We start from the raw sequence: 22,916 nt of genomic DNA on the forward strand, positions 1-22,916 counted from the left end.
ACAATATGCATTTCACATTTCATGCCATGTAGCGAAACAATTTCTGTCCAGCTGCTGGCAGAGGGCAACATTACACTCCCTGCATTTCCATGGAGTGTCTTTTCGATCGCCTTTCCTTTTGCAATACTCACAGATCTTGGGACCCATCGTTGCTTTCTTGCTTACGGTTGAAGCAACAGTGATGGCCACAGCTGCTCCATGAAACCTCTGTGCGTCATGGGTTTTGTTCGCTGGGCCGGACAGAGTTCCTTGTGCAGAATGTAGCTGTTGGTGGTGGCAATGTCCAGAAAATGGTAAAAAAAAAAAAAAAAAAGCGTTCTGTACCAGTGCATGGTCTTGTGTTGTGCAGAGTAGTACTAGATGAGCTGGTCTGATAGATCAACTCCACCCATGTACTCGTTGTACTCTGCAACTCGTGTGGGACAGGGGACTGTTGCCCTTTTCCAGGAGCCATCTTGCTGCTTCACCATCCTCTCCACAGTTCCCCCAGAGTGTGCCGTGTGAATTGTGGAGCAGACCGATACTTCCTTCGTGTCCATCCATTTCACAAAGACAATGGAGCCATCACGAATCCATCTCATGGAGCCTCTCGCTGACTTCTTTGTGAGGGCATTCACATCAGAACGAGGGCATTCCTTCCGGTACTCCCTGTACATCCCACAGGCACCAAATCTGTAGCCGAGTAGAGCCCTGAAGAGCTTGGGGCTGGAATAAAAATTGTCCATGTATATATGGTAGCCTGTGCCGAGGTAACCGGCTCGCACAAGGGTCATGACCAGTGGCGGTGCGTCAATAGAGGGCACTAGGGCGCCGCCCCTCTTAAAATTTTGCGATTAAAAAAAAACAAGAAAAAAAATATTATATATCAAATAATTGAAATACGAAATATACCGTGTTGACGCGCTAAATGTGTGTGGGAGAACGTAAGCCCCTGTCAACAACCACTTAAAACCAGTTAAATGTGACCAAATATATAATATATCGCCGTTCATCATCACTGAGAAAAGCCCCTCCCACTGTCGGGGCGCCGGCCAAATGGAAGTCTATGGAAGCGAGCAAACATTTCAGGGGCGTTACGGCAAGGACAGCTTCTCATTGGCGGATGAAACGAGAATCTTCGGGGGCACAAAATTGCGCCCTAGCCAATGACATTGCTTCTTATTGCAACGTGAATGGAATATTCGTCGAATCAGAGACCTTTATCATTCCCTCACAGCCCATACAGCTCCCACGTATCTACGCGAGCAACACTAGCAGAGACTTTGATTGTGTCAGTATGGCGACTGAAAACTCTGTGGTATCTCTACGCGAAACACCTTTCAACCGACGGTCGCATGTTGACAAGAAGAGGCTGAAAGAGCTGGGGCCCGAACGTCCGGATTTAAAAATTCAGCAGCAAAGCACTGACCGCGGGAGGACGTACACCCGGAGCTTCTCCGCAAGCCGATATGCTAACCAGAGCTGGTTAGCTGGATGCTAAGTGTGGAGCTCAGAGGCTCTGAGCAGCAGAGGAAGCGCCGGGCAGATGAGCTTGGAAGGATTGCTGCAGAGGTGAGTGTCAAAATCAGCAGATGCCTGTGTTAGAGTGTGTGTGTGTGTGTGTGTGTGTGTGTGTGTGTGTGTGTGTGTGTGTGTGTGTGTGTGTGTGTGTGTGTGTGTGTGTGTTGGTGCACAAACGGCACACTCCATGGAGCAAGCCTACAACCTCGCCGTTGCTGCATCATTAAGTCCAAATCAACAACCAGTCACATTTAGTTATAACGAAACAATCCAACAAAACCGCGGCACTAAGACACTGCACACACACACAAGACATCTCCAGCAGCTGCTGGCACCTTGGCGCGGGGGGAGGCGCGGCCCCAGCACCGGCTGTGACGGCCCGCCACTGATATACAGTGTATATACACTCACCTAAAGGATTATTAGGAACAACATACTAATAATGTGTTTGACCCCCTTTCGCCTTTAGAACTGCCTTAATTCTACGTGGCATTGATTCAACAAGGTGCTGAAAGCATTCTTTAGAAATGTTGGCCCATATTGATAGGATAGCATCTTGCAGTTGATGAAGATTTGTGGGATGCAGGACACGAAGCTCCCGTTCCACCACATCCCAAAGATGCTCTATTGGGTTGATATCTGGTGACTGTGGGCCATTTTAGTGCAGTGAACTCATTGTCATGTTCAAGAAACCAATTAGAAATTATTCGAGCTTTGTGACATGGTGCAATTTGCACTAAGGGGCCTAAAGTGTGCCAAGAAAACATCCCCCACACCATTACACCACCACCACCAGCCTGCACAGTGGTAAAAAGGCATGATGGATCCATGTTCTCATTCTGTTTACGCCAAATTCTGACTCTACCATCTGAATGTCTCGACAGAAATCGAGACTCATCAGACCAGGCAACATTTTTCCAGTCTTCAACTGTCCAATTTTGGTGAGCTCTTGCAAATTGTAGCCTCTTTTTCCGATTTTTAGTGGAGATGAGTGGTACCCGGTGGGGTCTTCTGCTGTTGTAGCCCATCCGCCTCAAGGTTGTGCGTGTTGTGGCTTCACAAATGCTTTGCTGCATACCTCGGTTGTAACGAGTGGTTATTTCAGTCAAAGTTGCTCTTCTATCAGCTTGAATCAGTCGGCCCATTCTCCTCTGACCTCTAGCATCAATCAAGGCATTTTCGCCCACAGGACTGCCGCATACTGGATGTTTTTCCCTTTTCACACCATTCTTTGTCAACTCTAGAAATGGTTGTGCGTGAAAATCCCAGTAACTGAGCAGATTGTGAAATACTCAGACCGGCCCGTCTGGCACCAACAACCATGCCACGCTCAAATTTGCTTAAATCACCTTTCTTTCCCATTCTGACATTCAGTTTGGAGTTCAGGAGATTGTCTTGACCAGGACCACACCCCTAAATGCATTGAAGCAACTGCCATGTGATTGGTTGATTAGATAATTACATGAATGAGAAATTGAACAGGTGTTCCTAATAATCCTTTAGGTGAGTGTGTGTGTGTGTGTGTGTGTGTATATATATATATACACACAGTATACTATACAGTATATATCATTATATAATAGTGTCTGTTGTCTTTAGTGATAGTCATGTTATGAAATTCTGCTTCACAAATTAAAATATGTAAATGTGTAAAATAAAACAATGGTGATGAAATTAATCAATTACAAATTAAATATAGATGAAATATACATCCCAATACATAACCTGTATTTAACGCAATATAATAAGAAAACAAACAAATAAAATATTAAAATGTGTGTAAAAGATCAAAATCTGTTAAAACACGACTTTCCGGCACGTCCTCGTGTTTTATTCTGAAGGCCTCTTTTCCGGTGGGGCGCTCGGCGCACGCAGCTTGATGCCTCTCTGCGGCGCGGCGCGATGTGTTTGATAACATGAACTTTTATCTCCTTCCGGAAACTAAAACGTCAGTTTGCAAACACTTTGTTTTTCAGTCGCTCCATGAATTCAGCGTCTCTTCCTCCGAACAGATGCCGACAAACTCTCACTTTTCTCGGGTGAAAAATATCCGGTTTGTCCAGCTGGAGACGAGGCTCCGGTGACGGGAGCCGAACCGAACCGAGTGAACCCGGTTCATGTGGGGACGGCTTTAAAACATCCGCCGACAGAAACAATGAGAAGATGAAGCTGTTTCTGTGGATTTTACTGTTTTTACTGCGGAGTCCGGACGGGACCTGCGGACACGGTGAGCGTTAAAGAGCAAAGAAACTCGGGGATAAATCCGTGTTTTTCTCTCCGTAGTCTGGTCGCATGCAGCCGAGAGAGAACTCTTCAGTCGACAGGGTCAAACTTCGCGAGAGAGATTAGTTCAAAGTTGTTCAAACCTGCAGAGGGCCGTTTGGGAAAAACACAAATACTGCTAGAAATAAGTTGCTTCATTTGCCGAAGTGTGTGTGTGTGTGTGTGTGTGTGTGTGTGTGTGTGTGTGTGTGTGTGTGTGTGTGTGTGTGTGTGTGTAAACTAGCTGAAAAGCACAAGTGTTTGTACATTTGTGCTTATAATGCATGGAGTTTGATGTGAGGGCAACGTGCTGGTTAATGCGCAGTCAGACCGATTATCGCTTCTTCATCACTCCAACGATTACAAACCAAGGTCAAAGGTCAGATGACATTCACGCCCTCACTGGAAACCGAAAAAAATAAAAGAAAAATCCGCCAATTAAGAGAACAAACAGCCAGTGTATTGAAGCTGTGAGAGGGTCCTTGTGTGTTTGTGTGCGCGCGCGCACACACACACACACACACACACACACACACACACACACACACACACACACACACACACACACAGAGCAGCTGCAGTTCACTAGAGATGTTTCATCTCTGTGACAGATTTCAGACTAAAACTCAGTTGAGCTGTTGATGGACGCCACTTTCCCACAATGCAATGAACCGAGGATCATGGATAGGGTTGCTGCCACAAACAAATAGTTGTCTACTAAAATCTACTTCAAGATGTTTTTCATCTCACTGTTTTCTCGTTAGAATAATATTTTTTTTTAAAAGAAATAACATTCTCTCACAAACAAACTTACCGTTTAAGTTTCACTTTCTGTGCTGTGTTACGGGACTCCGCTTCACAAAGGACTCATTGCAAAGTCAATGCACAGAAGAGGCGCGAATAGCGTGTTTGACGAGGGGCGAACAAAGCAAAGGACGTGGTGCGAATTCGCGCGAGTTGAATTATCCCAACTCCGGCGGAGAAATTGTGTGACGCAAAGTTGCGTCAGCCAATCAGCCTTGAGAAGCTCCGCCTGTCATCACCGCCGTCTTGCCATTCCTGAATGAAACTGCTGCTGCTCCGCCTGAACCAGCGCTGGCAGCGGCCGTCATTGAGATGCTGTTGTGGGACTACGGATAATATTAAGAACCCAGACATCATGGAGTTTGATGTTCCGACGTATGTGGAGTTTACACAACAAGTATAAAAACAGAACTAGTGGTTATTTCCATGGTGGATGAAGGAAACACGGTATCCGTTTCGGAGATAAGCCAGACGCAGTTCCTGGAGGAGTCGGTGAAATTCACCGAGCTGTGTGCGGCTACGGATGATGTTATGAACCCAAATACGAGGGCGTTTCATGTTCCGACATGTTTGGGACTTCCACAACAAGTAGAAAGCAGAACTAGTGGTTATTTATTCCACAGTCGATACCGGAAAAGATAACCATTTTTCACGGAGAGAATCGACTGCGATAAACCACGTCCCCTTTGTCGCGGCGCGATTTGTCTTTGTGGCGTTTGGTGTGAACACCCTCGTTTCACTCTCACGACCAAACTGAAGCGGTAAGCGCGACGCGACAAATCGTGTTGCGTCCGGTGTGAACACAGCATAAGGCACTACTTGGCTGCTCGCTTGGTAATTATTCCTGACGCGCTTCATTAATGACAATGTCCAGTTGTAACGTCCATCATGTTTATTCTTGCAAAACAAATAATAATCTCATCGGCAGAATTTAGGTGCGCATATTCAAATCAGAAACTAAACCATGAACATTCGCCTCTTTCTGTTACAATACTGTCACGTAAAAACGGTAAAAAAAACTGTTTGCTTCCCAAAATGAGCAACACCTGACCCTAATGCCACGCCTAATTATATAGGGCCGGCCTTACGCCACCTAGTGGTGGGAGGTCCAACATACATCAAACATGGCAAAATGGCTCTTACACACCGGCCCCTAATTGTTTCTGACAACGGACAAAACAATTATTTATAACTTTACATAAGGAGCCATTACATTAGAAACAAAACAACAAAATAGTACTGTTTGATGCAGTCAATATTATAAGACCTGCATATAGCCCATATACTGCTTCTTTATCTTAGAACATGGTTGTGGGTTTCACCATTATTCTTTCCTAGTCAAAAGACACATCTTTAGCCAACTCCTTCCTGTGCCATAGCATTTTGTACGTTATTGGGATCTAATGAAGCTAGAGCTTCTCAGAGTTTGCAGCTTCCACAAAGTTAGTCGCATTGTCTGACCGCATCGTAGCAATTTGTCCTCTCCTGCAGATGAATCTTCTTTATGCATTGACACATGACACATGAGTCTGTGTTAGGAGAGTAAGCAACCTTGTTGTTGTGAAACCGTTTCCATTGGCTGAAGCGAACAATAGATGTCTCGGCTTCAGAGAGGTCATCCACAGACAACTTGTGTTCTCCTAACATGGCTTTGATTTCCTGCATCTCCACACTAACGTCTAGTAGTTGTCGACCATCGCCGCTGGTATTTGGAGTAGTCAACTGCTTCCTTTTCCTGCTTAAAGACAGCAACATCCTCTTCTTCTCTTCCACCTCTTTTACTGAACAGAGCTGTGCAGTTTCCAACTGCTTCTTCTTCTTGCTGACTTCCTTGTCATTTCCATTCTTGACACTAAAACCATTCAGAGATTCAGTGACAATTTTACTCTCCTCCTTATTTTGTTCACTACTTCCATCCACAGACTCCCCACCTGCATCTGTGTCTGCACTCCTAATTATATAGGGCCGACTCCGTTGAAGTCGGCCTTACGCCACCTAGTGGTGGGAGGTCCAACATACATAAAACATGGCAAAAAGGCTCTTAAGCCTAGTTTATGGTTCTCCGTCACGTCGACGGCGTACCTACACCGTCAACGTGACGCCGGCGTTGAGCATTCGAAGTTCTGCGTCGAGGGACCGCATTGCTCTGCAATTAACTGCCATGCCACCAGGGGGGTGTGTCTGTGTGGCTGTGTGGTTTCAGGGGTTATAGCCGAATTCCGGTCACAGTAAACAATGGCGTCCAAGTTGGAGCGGCTGCATTAAAGTTGGCGCTCATCAATATTGAAGAGCAAATGCTTATATTGCAAATGTTGAAGCGCAGGTGACAGAGAAGACGTTTGCGGAGGTGGTCTGTACGACCACTAAACCGGTCGAGGCTGGTAAAAAGCAACTGCCGGAAATTACGTTCTGAGCGGACCAATCACAGCGCTTGCGGTCCGCGTCAACGCGACGCGTAGTTAGGATTTTTTGGAGGTGCGCGTCAGGCTACGGCGTAGGGGTCTGCGTCAACGGCATAGGTACGCCGTCGACCTGACGGAGAACCATAAACTAGGCTTTACAGTCCCAATGCGTCCCAACGCAGTGTGTCCCAACTCAGCGAGTCATTATTTGGAATATGAATATAACATCAAAGGAATAACTTTAGAACATACAAACAAATGATCTGACAAAACATAATATATGGCTCTAACGATCAGTGATGATAAAGTGAACCAACGTGACTTCCGGCTCGTCTCCTCAGGCATCTCCTTCACGAAGCACCCGGCCAATCAGACGGTGTCTCAGGGGAACGAGGCTCGGCTCGGCTGTGCCGTTCAGGGCCTGACGGAACCGGACATCGTGTGGATGAAGGACGGAGAGAAACTCTACAGCACCGACCAGATGTTCATCACACTGGGAGAGCAGCACTGGGAGACCTACCACAGGTAGAGACCAGTACACATCTTTATATATGTTCATCACACTAGGTACTGGGTACACATCAGTACATTATATATATATATATATATATATATATATATATATATATATATATATATATATATTCACATCAGTCAATTAATGGAAGTACGAAATCATTGGAGGCTGGTCTGATATCAGAGAGCTGCTTCCCAGTAAGAGAGTCTGGAGGTCACTGGTGTTGGTGTTTCTGCTGTTTGATGGTTAAACAGCTCATCAACAGTAAATACAGGTGGAGCTGCTGCTCGCTTTGAAGACGCCCTCTTCCTCTTCCTCCTCCTGCTGCTCTTCTTCCTCCTCCTCCTCCTGCTGCTCCTCCTCCTCTTCTTCCTCCCGCAGCTCCTCCTCTACTTCCTCTTCCTCCTCCTGTTTCTCCTCCTCCTCCTCTCAGTGAAATACATCTTTACATCTGACTATAATTATATATATTACTATAAAGTTGTGAAGTTTGATTCTCAGCTGTTTTAAAGTGATATTTTATTTTATTGTTGAAAAAGTCAAACCTGTTGCAGTTTATTATTATGAATTATGATGCAAACACCACGAGGAATCCAGCCGCTCTCTGGGGAACTAATACCAGCTTTGATGGCTGATTTGGGATTAGAAGTCTTTGTTTGAACGGCTGAATGTTTCCTGAGAGGCTGACCTCAGATCTGTTTGGCTCTGTGAGCAGCGGCTGGTTAATCGGCTTTACCCTCAGATTCCTGAAAGGTGAAGGTCAGAATTTTTTCAACAACCACTCGTGGTGGACCATGTTGGGTCCTGTTGGGTCAGTGTCGGAAATACACGAGGGCAAAGGGCAAAACTGCCCCTAAGAAATATAAGTTTGCCCCTGATATCACTAGGAGAGGGGCAAAAAATGCCCTCACAATTTCCTCTAATAATTATGATAACTTAATGAACTTAGAAATTTAATGAATTTAGAAATCAAACGTCTGGACTTCCTGTCACTCGTAGCGCCGCTGCTCGCACAGCTGTTGCGCAACACACAGGACAACATGTGCGACACGGCGCTGGTCAAACACGTGAGAAAAAGTATCAAACTGGCTGCGGGTCCTCGAGTAGCGTTGGAAGCGGCCGTCATTCAGACGCACTTCCTCGCGTGAAATCCACCGAGCTGTGTGGCTACGGATAATATTATAAACCCAGATACGAGGGCGTTTGACGTTACGATGTTTTAGGGATTTCCACAACAAGTATAAAGCAGAAAGAGTGGTTATTTCCATGGTGGAAGGCGTAAATGAAAACTGCTTGCACAGAGATAAGCCCCGCCCCGCCCCCTTTTCGGTGCATCCAGCTCGAATGACAACATTGATGACAGTGTTGGTCTGCTTGTCTGCTTGACAATCACATTTTGCTGCAATAAAAATGATTGAAGTGAGCTGAAACTTGATCTTCTTAGATACAACATGTTGACAAAGTTTTTCTTTGGGGACAATTTGCAGTAGAAAAAAGGGAATAAATCGCAATACTCAATATATCGCAGTATAAAATAGAATCGTGGAACCTCTGGTGATTCCCACCATTATAAAAAAAAGAAAGAAAAAAGTTAGAATTGTTAATAGTTGTTTAAAAATGTAATAACAATGAATTACCACAAATAAATAAGAATACAATTGAATATGATTGTCTGATTTATGTTTTCTGTTTGTTCTTTTGTTAAAAAAAATCGAAGAAAACACTTTGAATCTGTAGACTACTGCCTAATAGTCTTATTGTTGCCATTTGATGACAATTGCTCATATACTGTTAAAGCCTAAATAAGTATATTTATTATTTTGAACAAGGGTTAAATGTTATTTCACAAGTTTCAAAAAGTGCCCCCAATTTTTATTGAAATGCCCCTGGATTTCAGTCGGTGGGGGCAAAACTTGCCCCCTAAAAAATATGTAAATTTCCTACCGTGTTGGGTCATGGTGGACCATGTTGGGTCATGTTGGGTCATGGTGGACCATGTTGGGTCATGATGGACCATAGTGGACCATGTCGGGTCATGTTGCACCATGTTGGGTCAATGGTGGACCATGTTGGGTCATGGTGGACCATAGTGGTCCACTGAGACAGGATCTGATTACGGATCAGTGGGACCCTGCTGATGGAGACTCGTTGGCTTCATGTGTCACTTGTTCCACGGTTCTGGTCCGGTTGAGGTTCTGTGTTCTTGTTTCCAGTGTGAAGTCGGTCCAGCAGCAGGATGCGGGTCAGTACTGGTGTGAGGTGGAGTTCCACGACCTGACATTCTCCTCTGAACGAGCCTGGATCACGGTGGAAGGTAAGGACCCTGAAGGCCCCTCGTGTGTGCTCTGTTTTCTGCCTGTGTTCAGATTTTCCATCATGCTCTGCTCACTGATGCTACTGTCTCCTGCAGGTGTCCCTCACTTCGTCCAGGAGTCCCAGGATGTGTCCACATTCCCCAACGTCCCCTTCAACCTCACCTGTGCTGCCGTCGGGCCCCCCGACCCCGTGGAGGTGCTGTGGTGGCTTGGGGGGGTCCAGGAGGGAGAACCCAGACCGTCCCCCTCCACCCTCCACGTCCAAGGTGAGAAAGCTCTCGTAAAACACACCACCCGGGTGCATTGTGGGAAATGTAGGAACCAGTGTTTCTCCACCTCTGAAACTCCAACTACTTTAGAAATCCAATCAAAAAATACTGTTATTATTATTGTGGTTGTTGTTAATATTATTGTTGTTAATAATGTATTTGAGGCCACGTCCACTGTGGTCATGTGGCCACGCCCCCAACTCCTCTGTCTTTACGATCATCAGGTCACTCAGTCAGTTTTAACTTTAAACAAACTTTAGAATCACAGCGGGCTCACATGTTAATCTCTCTGCGATCTGAAGCCGACAGAAGTGATCAGAGAGAAACTGATCACATTGATCATCATCGCATCGTGGTGAGTCACAGTCTTTAACTTCCTGCACGGAGGGCCGGTACTTCAAGGCCTCTTTTCCTGTGTCCTTCTTAGCATCCCTCCTTCTATGGCACATTCAGCACATTCTAGATTGATTTTCTGGTCTTCCGTTGACCGGCTCCTTCTGTCACTGATGCGTTCAACCACTTCCTCCGGCACTTCACAGTTTTTTCCTCAATGGATAGAATGACCTCACTCTGAACTCTGAGACTGGTCCCGCTGGTATCGTTCCCTTCTTGATCATCACAGTCCTGGATTTCCTGTCCTTGAAGGTTGTCACCGCCTAAGTGGCCACGTTTTCCAGGGTCCCTTATACCCATCCTGCTTGGACACGGGACACAGTTGTTATTTTCGCCCACAAACCCACATCAGGCCACTTCACAACCAACTTCAGTAGCTTAGACTGGGTGAAGCCCAGCTCTAACGCTGGTCTGCGCGTTATGTCTTCTGCTGCTGAAGTGAGGTTTGTAACCGTTGTGGTCAGGAGGTTTGTACCCATGATCAGTGGCGGATTTAGCAAATTGGGGGCCCAAAGCAAAGGTATGCATGGGGCCCCCCCAGCCGATCTTTAAATGAGAACTTCACACCAACATGATGCGCAGAGGTAGGAGCTGTACCTGTAAAATAATAATGATAGTAATAATAAAAAACATTGTCACCAACTAACAATATGGTCTATGAACAAAATTAGCTTCTTTCTTCTATCATGAAGTGAGAGGATAACAAAAACAACAGCAGTCCATCATTGGGTCAAATTTTGCCATCAGCTGTACTTGTCCTAGGAAGTTTCCATTGCCATGCTCATATAATTTCTCTGTATGCCCACGAAAAGCAAGATTTTGCTCTGCTAGATGGGTAATTATGGCAAGCAATCTTTTTAAAATATTTCTCCATCTCTCAATTTCTGCCATCATTGCATTTTGGTTCAGCTGATCAATGGCTGTGCCTGTCTGAAGTCTTTGGGTAAGTGTGTGCCAGGACTCCATATGAGACACATGTTCAGCAGATGCTGTTTCAGGTGAGCTCCGATGTTTCTCCAGTTGTTAAAACCATCTGAACTTAAATGTGTGTTCCCCTCTCCAAAAAGTCGGCAACAAAAGCACATAACACAGTCCCCTGATTCACTGTAGATAAGCCACGTCCTATTAATCTTCTCCCCGTTTTTCATTTAGAAGCAGTAATTATTACTGGTAAATCTCCGCCCCTCTTGATTTTTGGGGAATTCTAGCACACTAATTTGTATGGGACCTTTTCGGACGATCGCACATCGCTCCTCGGCAGTGAGCTTCTTAGGCCAGAGAGCCGGGTCATCTGTCAGCAAGCCAACAGTGCTTTGGTCGGTGGCAGCAGGATTACCACAGCTAGGGCTATTAGCAGAACTAGGCAGTTGACTCACCAAAGCCCCATCATCGTCATCATCGTTGTCAACGTCGTCAATAACACTGTTGGTGACGGTGGGCGGCAACACCATGATGTCCTCTTCATTGTATTGGTTAACGTCGTTATTCTCCTCACCTAGCGCCACTTCACAGCTAGCTGCTGCTGTAGTAACATGTTCAACACTTTGGACCACTTTGGTTCCTGTCTGTATCCCCAGTAGCCGTACAAAAGTGTGTCATCTTTGGCAGCGTTTCTAAATATTTATCGGTGTCTTTTCTTTCTTTTCTTTTAATTGAGCCGCTTGGATAAATTCGTTTCATTTTTGCTTTTATTCTTGTCTTGCTTCTCTGTGTAATTTCCAGTCCTCCTGTCGCTGTGTTTATCTTTCGCGCGGCGCACCGTTACGGACTAGTCCATTTCATTGTGAAAGTAGGGGGTGTAGGGACACGACAGATAACCATGACCTGGACATTTTAACTACTACTTCAACGTATTTCTTAAGAATATTAATATAATTGGCCATACATTTGAAGCGTTCATGATGATAAGGGGCTTTTTATTTTATTGTTTTTATTTTAATTTTTGAGGTTGGTTGGGGGCCCCCCTACTACGACCACTGGTACAGGGCCCCAAGCAGCCGCCTACCTATGCCTCTATGTTAAAACTGCCTCTGCCCATGGTGTTCAGGATGTTTGTACCCATGGTGGTCAAGGAGTTTTTGTACCCATGGTGGTCAGGAGGTGTGTGTACCCATGGTGTTTAGGATGGTGTCAGAATCCGCCTGGAGGTCCTGCCAGTTGGTTGTGAAGTGGTCTGATGTGAATCTGAGTTCTCTGTAATAGTGGTCCAGTCTCTCGAAGATGAGGTCTCACCGGACGACTGTCAGGTTGTCTTTCTCCTGCTTAGTCTGAGATACCAGCCTCCTGGAGGGATGTGATGTTGTGGTTCTCCATCCAACAATAGGTCGTTATAGGAAGTTTACAATGGTGGAAGGTTCAGAGATCTGTTATGTTTGTCAGACAAATCAATCAAATAAAAGATTTTCTCAAAGGCCATAAGTTATAAGTAAAAGTCCTGCATTCAAAATATCCCTTAATATTATATTAGCATCACACTATAGCAGTGGTGGGCCGTCAGGGCCTGCTAAGCCTTCTCTGCTGTCCCTAACAGAATCACAAAGTTACAGCTATTTTATAATAACATTTTAATTATTTTATAATGTCATTGTTTTTCACAAATACACTACATGTATTATAATTTTTTCTTATTTTCTCATTGCACAGCTCCTTTCTTCCTCGTTTCCTCGGCTTCTGATTTTCTAACTGGGCTGTCTGTCTCTTTGTCTTCCTGGCTGTCTGTCTCTTTGTCTGTCTCTTTGTCTGTCTGTGTGTCTGTCTCTTTGTCTTCCTGTCTGTCTCTGTCTGTCTGCAGGAGTGAACAGCAGTGTGAAGTTTTACTGTGAAGCAAAGAACAACAGAGGAATCTCTGTCTCTAGAACAGGAACAGTTCACATTAAAGGTTAGTTAATCTGCTGCATTTTATGGGTTACTATATTACTTTTACTCTATATTACCTTCAATATAAATACTTGTTATTCTGTCTGTGTATATATAATATTGTTATTGTGGATTCTTACTGTTTTTTAATTTTTTTTTAAATGACTATTTATATTACTTGTTTTTTGATTTTTACTATATGTCTCTTGGGTGAAAATTACCTGTCTGCTGCTGTAATCCTGCAAATCCCTCCCACTGCGGGACTAATACAGGAATATCTAATCTTATTTTACATTATATTTTATATTATATTACTTTTATATTACACATACAGGTCTTTTGCATTCAAGCTATACAAGTATAGTCAGGCCTGTAAGTGTTTCTCTCCACGTGATGAAGAGGTAGAGATACCAAACACTGACACAACTGTTGTGACTGGTCACCGTCGCTCGGCTGTGATTGGATGCTAACAATTTTTTGGGGGCGGGCTCTCTGTCTCAGTGCTGCCGGCGGCGCCGGTCAGGCTGCAGGTGAAGATGGCGGACAACAACGTCACTTTGTCATGGAAACCAGGATTCTCAGGATACTCTGAGTTGTCCACCTGCAACATCCAGGTAAAACACACACACACACACACACACACACACACACACACACACACACACACACACACACACACACACACACACTGATAGTTTCTTTAACCCTCCTCCTCAGCTGTCGAGGCGTTCGGTCCGGAGGGACCTGGACCTCCCTAAGCAGGAGGTCCAGGTTCCTCCTCACCTGCAGGTCCTGTCGGGTCTGAGGAGCCACTCGAACTACAGCGCCAGAGTCTCCTGTGTGAACGAGGTGGGGGCGTCGCCCTTCTGCCCTTGGCTAAACTTCCAGATGCCTGAATCAGGTGGGAGACCCAAACTCCTCACTCTTCTGTTCACTGACACATGACTAATAATAATAATAATTAAAGCTGCTGTGACTGGTTGTGTGTAGCTGCTGTGTGTGTGTGTATATATATATATATATATATATATATATATATATATATATATATATATATATATATATATATATATATGTATATATGTGTGTATATATATATATGTGTATATATATATGTGTGTATGTATATAGTATATCACATCAGAGGAAATTTGGCCTTTTCCAAGCTCCAGTAGAAGTCGGTAGGGAGAGAAACTGAAGCTGGTTCTTCAGAGATTCATCACTGCATCTCCATCAGTTCTAGTTCAGATTCTCTTCACTTCTTCTGCATCATCAGGAAGGGAGTCGAGAACAGCTTGAATTCTTTCTCAGTGGCAGAAAGATCTTTGAAGCGCAGACTGAGTTCTGTCATTTGATGTGATGACAGACACATATTTCCTCTTTTTCGCAGAAAGGTTGACCTCTGGAAAATGGAATATATGTATATATATTTTATACATGTAAATATGTATATAAATATATATAAAAGATAAAAATATGTATTAAAAGTGATCAAAAGCTTGAGGTTTCATGGAACGGCGTGGAAGTGGTGTGACGACTATTTCATATGGTTCGTGATCATACAGCAAGCTGTTGTAACTCAACTATTCTTTCTCACAACTGTTCCAAAGTTAACATGCTTTATGAGAGTAATGGCTTGAAGACTTCTGCATGTCAATATTAACTCAGTCAGAGCGCCACCTACTGGTAAACTATGGCAATTTGAACTAGAAATGAACGAAGAAAATGAAATTTGCCGACTTCCGGTACGGTTTAGAGCATGGTCCCAAGAGACTTATTTGTAAGTTGATATGTGGTACATACGCCTATCAAATATTGTATATCTATGCTGAACGTACTGCGAGGGCTGCTTTGTTGAATTTAGTTGAATTTACCCCTAAGAAGTTAATGGTTCCTTTTCTTTTGAACACAAAGAGATACAAACAAGCTTTTGATATATTGTGATGAAATTGAACCTTTAATGATCCCCAAAGAATTTCGTAAAAATCGAAGCCAGCGTTTAGGAAGATTTGAGGAAAAAGTGATTTTTCACAAAATTCAAAATGGCGGAAATTCTAAGCAGGTGGAGCTAAATGTTCTCCCAGAGCTTTTTGTAGAGCAGAACCACCCGGACATGTGTGCCAAATTTAAGGCCAATTGGTGATAAGGGGGAACAACTGTGGCCTTTCACAACTCATAGGTTGTCAAAAAAACAAACATGTTTTTTAGGGGGCGCTATCTGACTTCCTGTACGGTTTAGAGAATGGTCCCAAGAGAGTTATTTTTAGGTTTACATGTGTTACATATGGTTACCAAGTTTCATACATGTATGAAATAAATGAATATTTGTAGGGGGCGCTATCGAGCCAAATTGCGATTTTGAAGCATTAAAATCATATCAGCTCCTCCAATGAATCGCCACCTCAACGTGGTGGAGGAGTTTGAGTGGCTCAGTGATCCTGGGAGCTATGTTGTCCGGGGCATCAGCCCCTGGTAGGGTCTCCCAAGGCAAACAGGTCTCGGGGGAGAGCCCAGACTAAGAGCGGTTCAAAAAACCCTGATGAATAGCAGCCCACGGTCTGAAGTAACCTCGCCCGGACAAGGGAAACCGGGGCACCCTCCCGGAGCCAGACCCAGGAGGGGAGCTCGTCGGCGAGCGTCTGGTGGCCGGGCTTTCGCCCATGGGCCCGGTCGGGCTCAGCCCGAAGAAACAACATGGAGCAGCAGTCACCCCATGGACCCACCACTCGCGGGGGGAATTATCGGGGTCGGGTGCTATGCAGACCGGGCGGCGGGCCAGGCAGGAGACCTGGGCGAGCCGATCGCCGGCAGCATAGACTAGCTCTAGGGACGTGGAACGTCACCTCGCTAGCGGGGAAAGAGCCGGAGCTGGTGCAGGAGGTGGAGCGGTACCAGCTAGATTTAGTTGGGCTCACCTCCACGCACAGCATGGGCTCTGGAACCAAGCTCCTGGAGAAGGGTTGGACTTTGTCCTTTTCTGGAGTTGCCCAGGGTGACAGGCGCCGGGCGGGAGTGGGGATACTCACGAGCCCCCGGCTGAGCGCCGCTATGTTGGAGCTTTCCCCGGAGAACGAGAGGGTCGCCTCCCTGCGCCTACGGGTTGCAGGGAGTAAAGCTCTGACTGTTGTTTGTGCTTATGCATCGAACAGCAGTTCAGAGTATCCGGCCTGCTTGGAGTCGGTGGGAGGGGTCCTGGAAAGGGCGCCGCCTGCCGACTCCATAGTTCTCCTGGGAGACTTCAACGCTCATGTGGGCAATGACAGAGAAACCTGGCGGGGCGTGATTGGGAGGAACGGCTTGCCCGATCTGAACCCGAATGGTGTTTTGTTGTTGGACTTCTGTGCTAGCCACAGTTTGTCCATAACAAACACCATGTTCGAGCATAAGGTGGCTCATAAGTGTACCTGGTACCAGAACACCTTAGGCCGGAGATCAATGATCGACTTTGTAGTCGTATCATCTGATCTGCGGCCGTATGTCTTGGACACTCGGGTGAAGAGAGGAGCAGAGCTGTCAACTGATCACCACGTGGTGGTGAGTTGGATCAGATGGCGGGGGAGTCGGCTAGAAAGACCTGGCAAGCCCAAACGTGTAGTGAGGGTGAACTGGGAACGTCTGGCGGAGGACCCTGTCCGGGAGGTCTTCAACTCCCACCTCCGGAAGAACTTCTCACAAATCCCGAGGGAGGCTGGGGACATGGAATACGAGTGGACCATGTTCAAAGCCTCTATTGTGGACGCGGCTACTCTGAGCTGTGGCCGGAAGGTCATCGGTGCCTGTCGTGGTGGCAACCCGAGAACCCGGTGGTGGACACCGGGTGTGAGGGAAGCCGTCAAACTGAAGAAGGAGGCCTTTCGGGCCTGGCTGGTCCAGGGGTCTCCTGAAGCAGCTGACGGGTACCGGCAGGCCAGAAGGGCTGCAGCTGCGATGGTCGCGGATGCTAAAACTCGGGCATGGGAGGAGTTCGGGGAGGCCATGGAGAAGGACTTTCGGTTGGCCTCAAGGAAGTTCTGGCAAACCATCCGACGGCTCAGGAAGGGAAAGCAGGGGCTTCCCCAGGCTGTTCTCAGCAGGGGGGGGGGGGGAAACTGCTGACCCGGACTGGGGACATCGTCGGGCGGTGGAAAGAGCACTTTGAGGAACTCCTAAACCCGGCCAACATGTCCCCCGGAGAGGGGGCAGCGCCGGAAGACTTTGGGGTGGTTTCTCCCATATCCCTGGCAGAGGTCGCTAAGGTAGTCAAAAAGCTCCTTGGTGGCAAGGCGCCAGGGGTGGACGAGATCCGCCCTGAGATGCTGAAAGCGCTGGACATTGTTGGGCTGTCTTGGTTGACACGCCTTTTCAGTGTCGCGTGGGGGTCGGGAACAGTGCCCATGGACTGGCAGACCGGGGTGGTGGTTCCCATCTTCAAGAAGGGGGACCGGAGAGTGTGCTCAAACTATCGTGGCATCACACTGTTCAGCCTCCCGGGAAAAGCTTATGCCAGGGTGCTGGAAAGGAGGCTCCGACCGCTTGTCGAACCTCGGATTCAAGACGAGCAGTGCGGATTCCGTCCCGGTCGTGGAACAGTGGACCAGCTCTTTACCCTCGCAAGACTACTGGAGGGGTCCTGGGAGTTTGCCCAACCAGTCTACATGTACTTTGTGGACTTGGAGAAGGCTTTCGACCGGGTCCCTCGGGGGTTTTTGTGGGGGGTGCTGCGGGAGTATGGGGTGCCGGACCCGTTGGCACGGGCTATCCGGTCTCTGTACGCCTGCAGTAGGAGCTGTGTCCGTATCCTCGGTAGTAAGTCACCGAGTGACCGAAAGAACGAGATCTCGGATACAAGCGGCCGAAATGAGCTTCCTCCGCAGGGTGGCCGGGCTCACCCTTAGAGATAGGGTAAGGAGCTCGGACATCAGGAGGGAGCTTTGAGTCGAGTCGCTGCTCCTTCGTGTCGAAAGGAGTCAGCTGAGGTGGTTCGGGCATCTAGTCAGGATGCCTCCTGGACGCCTCCCATTAGAGGTTTTCCAGGCACGCCCAACTGGTAGGAGACCCCGGGGAAGACCGAGGACACGCTGGAGGGATTATATCTCCCGGCTGGCCTTGGAACGCCTCGGGATCCCCCAGAATGAGCTGGAAAGTGTTGCGGGTGAGAGGGAAGCCTGGGTCGGCCTGCTGAACCTGCTGCCACCGCGACCCGACCCCGGATAAGCGGCTGATAATGGATGGATGGATGGAAAATCATATCAGGTAACTACATCTTTGCCTGTCAATGTGTGTGCCAAGTTTAGTTACGTCTTGAGCATGCTTAGTCCCTTAAAAGTCCCTTCATTGTTGACCGCGAAGGATGGGTCGCCACGGCAACAGCGTTACACGAAACATCAAATGCTTTGGGGGCTGGCATCATGAAAGTCTTATGTTTGTCTAGAAGTAATTTGATGTTGATCTGATCGACCTACTAAGAGAAGCAAGCCAAAGTATAGAAATATTTACTTCCTGTTGCAATTAGGTGGCGCTATGACTAATAAAAAATTAGACCGCACATGTCTTCAGGCCTGGAGGCTGATCAAACATGTGAAACCTGGAAAGGATCTTATCATGTGGAGTCGAGTTACATCGGTTTATTCTGTCATGGCGAAGGATCGAACTTCCGCGATGCTCCCATGCGATGCCGTTCAATGGATCCTTACAATCTTCAAGATGATGCATTACCAATGTCTTAAGTCTCTTCCGACGCATTTTTAGAGGGATCTGAATAATCTTTGAGGAGCACGGTGTACAAGTAGAAAACATGTAACTTCCTGTTGCCTTTAGGTGGCGCTATGACTAGGATTAAAAATGATCATATGGATGTCTTCAGGGTCAAGAGGTCATGGCATATGAGAAATATGGAGTAGATTCCATCATGTACGGCCGAGTTAAAACAACTTCCATTTTCATGGAAAATGGTGTCTCTTTGCCGCTGCTCTGCGCTCACATAGTTCGATATTTTGAAAGTCCTGAAATAATTTTTCTCTGCAAAGGTCTCAACATCATATTGCCCGAATGTGAAATCAATCGTATTTAATCTCTAGGAGGAGTTCGTCAGAATACAACGCCTGAAAACAAGGAAAATGACAAAATTGAGCGGTTCACTGCAGCGCCCTCTAGTGTCTGAATATTATGAAACAATTTGAGTACGTTAAGGGACACGATGTTGACATATGCTACAAAGTTTGTGAAGATAGGCCAAGTAATTTGGAAGTTATGTGTATTGACATTGAGCCACGCCCCTAAGAGGTTAATTGGTTAATAACGTCTGAACGCAATGAGATATCAACAAAGTGGAAGATATCCTTTGATCACATTGAGCCAATGATTATCCACAGAAAATTTCATAAGAAATGGACCCAGCGTTTAGGAGGAATGGGCAAAAATGTATTTTTTTACAAAATTCAAAATGGCTGAAAATCTAATTAGGCGCATTTTCATTTCACGGATTACTTTTTTGTAGAGCAGTCCCACCCGGACGTGTGCAAAATTTCAAGTCAATCCTTCAAAGTTTGCAAAAAGGGTGGGCTTTCACAACCAAAGGGGGCGCTATAGAGACATTTTCTCAGACTTTTGGCCGACACCCAAATTATATTAAAATTTTCGCCGAGTCGGATGGGTGTGCAAATTTTGAAGAATGTAGGTTAATCCCAAGCACCTCTTTTCCCTGCGCATTGGTGAAGAATAATAAATAAACATTTGAATAACAATAGGTCCTCGACTCTGACTACGTCAGTGCTCGGGCCCTAAATAATAATAATACTTAGCATTTCAATAGGTCCTCGACTCTGACTACGTCAGTGCTCGGGCCCTAATAATAATACTTAGCATTTCAATAGGTCCTCGACTCTGACTACGTCAGTGCTCGGACCCTAATAATAATAATACTTAGCATTTCAATAGGTCTTGGACTCTGACTACGTCAGTGCTCGGGCCCTAATAATAGTAATAAATAAACATTCGAATAACAATAGGTCCTCGACTCTGACTACGTCAGTGCTCGGGCCCTAAAAAGCAGGTCATACAGTATGTGCTTAACCAAACGCTAGTGTAAACAAGTATGTTTTTAGTAGGCTTCGAAAAGTTGATACTGAAACAGCAAAACGTAGAGGAGCAGGCAGAGCGTTCCATAGCCTTGGAGCTACTGCCTCAAAAGCTCGGTCACCACGTGTGTGGGACGGACAGAAGATTTAGCAGGTTGGACCTGAGGTTGCGGGCTGTTGAGTAAGGGCGAAGTAGTTCAGCCACATATGAAGGAGTCTGGCTGTGTAGTGCTCTGTATGTGAGGGTGAGGATTTTAAAATGGATCCTATACTCTACGGCAGGGGTGTCAAACATACGGCCCGCCAGGGGTCCAGTCCGGCCCGCGGTGATATGAGACCGTCTATTTGTCTTCGTCAGTACTCTGGCAGCAGCATTTTGGATTATCTGCAACCGGTTAATCGCAGATTTGCTGAGTGTGTAGAAAAGTGCGTTGCTGTAATCAATATGTGAAGAGTTAAAAGCGTGCATGATCATCTCTAATTCAGCCGTAGATAAAACAGATCTCAGTTTGGAAATGTTTCGTAGGTGGAAGAAACAAGATCGACACCGCTGCTTCACATGGGGGTCATTTACATTTTCATCGTCAAACGACAAGGATTTGTCAAATATTACACCGAGATTACGCAGGTTTAGGTGGACAGCAGAGGAGAGTGGACCAAAGCTCTGCTTGATCATATGGACAGCATCATCAGGTGCAATAACTAGAACCTCCGTCTTATTATCATTTAGTTGTAAGCCATTTACTGCTGTCTAGTCCTTAATAGCATTTACACAATCTAGCAGGCTGGTTAACCTGAAAGCCTCACTGAGTTTAAAGGAGATATGGAGTTGGATATCATCTGCATATAGATGGTAAGCAACATTATAAGGTTTGAATGATCTATCCCAGAGGTAATAAATATAAAGAAAATAACAGAGGCCCCAGGACCAAGCCCTGCGGTACCCCACAAGACAGTGGAGAGATGTCTGACATACATTCTCCCACCGAGACAGTAAAACTTCTGTTAGCGAAGTATGATGAAAACCACTCAATCACGTAGCCTCTCAATCATGATGTTATGGTCTACAGCAGGGGTGTCAAACTCATTTTAGGGAAGGGGCCACATGCTGCTGTTAATGCATACTAATTATTGGATACCTGGTGTAGCGTCCAGAAGAACTTAGCCAAACAACTTCTCTCGTTCTCGGAATTTATTTTCCTCGATCACAAGTAACAAGTGCTGCAATCGCGATAGCAGGGAGTCGTCCAGTCAACACGCAGGTTGACCGTCCAAAAACATCCCGAACAGCCGGAAGGTCGGCTCTTTAATACATGGTTTTCCGTCATGAGCATCTAACATTTCTATTGGCTCTAACATTTCTAAGAGGAGGAGAATCGTGTCCTCATCTTTTCTCACAAGGCTGGAACGTGCAACGACCAGTCTGCTTCTCTAATGTCAACATACTGATAAACAGGTGTGAGTGTTGTAGTGCAAAGCGTGGAACCTTGAGGAACAGACCACCGGACTGTTCTCACAGAAAGTATTTGTTAAACTGACCTCGCACAACCTGAACTCTAATAGACATAAGAATAATGAAATGCAGAATATCTACAGAATATAACGATTTATATTACCCATTTTGATCTGAAGTGGGCCGGACCAGTAAAATCATAGCATATTAACGCATACTTAACGACCAGTGGCGGCTGGTGATTTTTTTTTTGGGGGGGGGGGGGGGGGGGCGCAGTTGGGCGGCGCGGTTTAAATAGCACTCCACAATGAGAAGAAAAGAAAAGTTTTGACTGTCCAATAACAACTATCAACAAACTGTAACTTTGGGCATGAGAGGTTCAGAGCAGAATGGTTTAAGAAACATTGGGTTGGGTTTCAGAGGTTTGCAGAATAAAAGAGGTGCCCACACCCTCACATGAAAGAGGTTTAGAGCAGAATAGATTCAGAAAGAGAGATATCACATTGGGTGTTTGACAGAGTAGGCCCCACTACTACTACTAAGGTGGCACTGGTGAGGTGGTCTTTGAAGGCAAAGCGTTCCCTGGTGTGTCCAAGTATGGTGTCACAAACCTACAGATAAATATATAGAGAGACAGACAGATAAGATGTGGGGAAATATCTACTACAATCAGGCTTCATACTACAGACAAAAGCCAACAATCAGAGTTGACAAAAAACTATGTTTTGTGTGTCTTGATGGCTCATCAACAGACAAAAGGCCAGCAGCCACCTTGATGCTCTAGCCTGGAGCTAACTCTCTCACACACACACACACACACACACACACACACACACACACACACACTCTCTAACACAGGCATCTGCTGATTTTGACACTCACCTCTGCAGCAATCCTTCCAAGCTCATCTGCCCGGCGCTTCCTCTGCTGCTCAGAGCCTCTGAGCTCCACACTTAGCATCTAGCTAACCAGCTCCGGTTAGCATATCGGCTTGAGGAGAAGCTCCGGGTGTACGTCCGCGGTCAGTGCTTTGCTGCTGAATTTTTAAATCCGGACGTTCGGGCCCCAACTCTTTCAGCCTCTTCTTGTC

General features: G+C 46.0%; 1 protein-coding gene across 1 annotated transcript in view; it reads left to right on the forward strand.

Moving 5' to 3' along the window:
• Positions 1-3,606: 3,606 nt before the first annotated feature.
• Positions 3,607-22,916, forward strand: part of tyro3 (TYRO3 protein tyrosine kinase) — a gene marked incomplete at its 3' end in the record, with an annotated part of 31,009 nt that continues 11,699 nt past the window's right edge. Inside the window, exons 1-7 of the mRNA XM_079225371.1 lie at positions 3,607-3,727; positions 7,310-7,493; positions 9,699-9,799; positions 9,896-10,066; positions 13,254-13,340; positions 13,820-13,932; positions 14,036-14,219. Of these exons, the coding sequence (XP_079081497.1) occupies positions 3,664-3,727; positions 7,310-7,493; positions 9,699-9,799; positions 9,896-10,066; positions 13,254-13,340; positions 13,820-13,932; positions 14,036-14,219 (904 nt within the window). The 5' untranslated portion in view covers positions 3,607-3,663. The remainder of the gene's footprint in view (positions 3,728-7,309; positions 7,494-9,698; positions 9,800-9,895; positions 10,067-13,253; positions 13,341-13,819; positions 13,933-14,035; positions 14,220-22,916) is intronic.

The sequence above is a fragment of the Taurulus bubalis genome (assembly GCF_910589615.1).
Source record: "Taurulus bubalis genome assembly, chromosome: 1".
In the NCBI taxonomy this organism is placed as follows: domain Eukaryota; kingdom Metazoa; phylum Chordata; class Actinopteri; order Perciformes; family Cottidae; genus Taurulus; species Taurulus bubalis.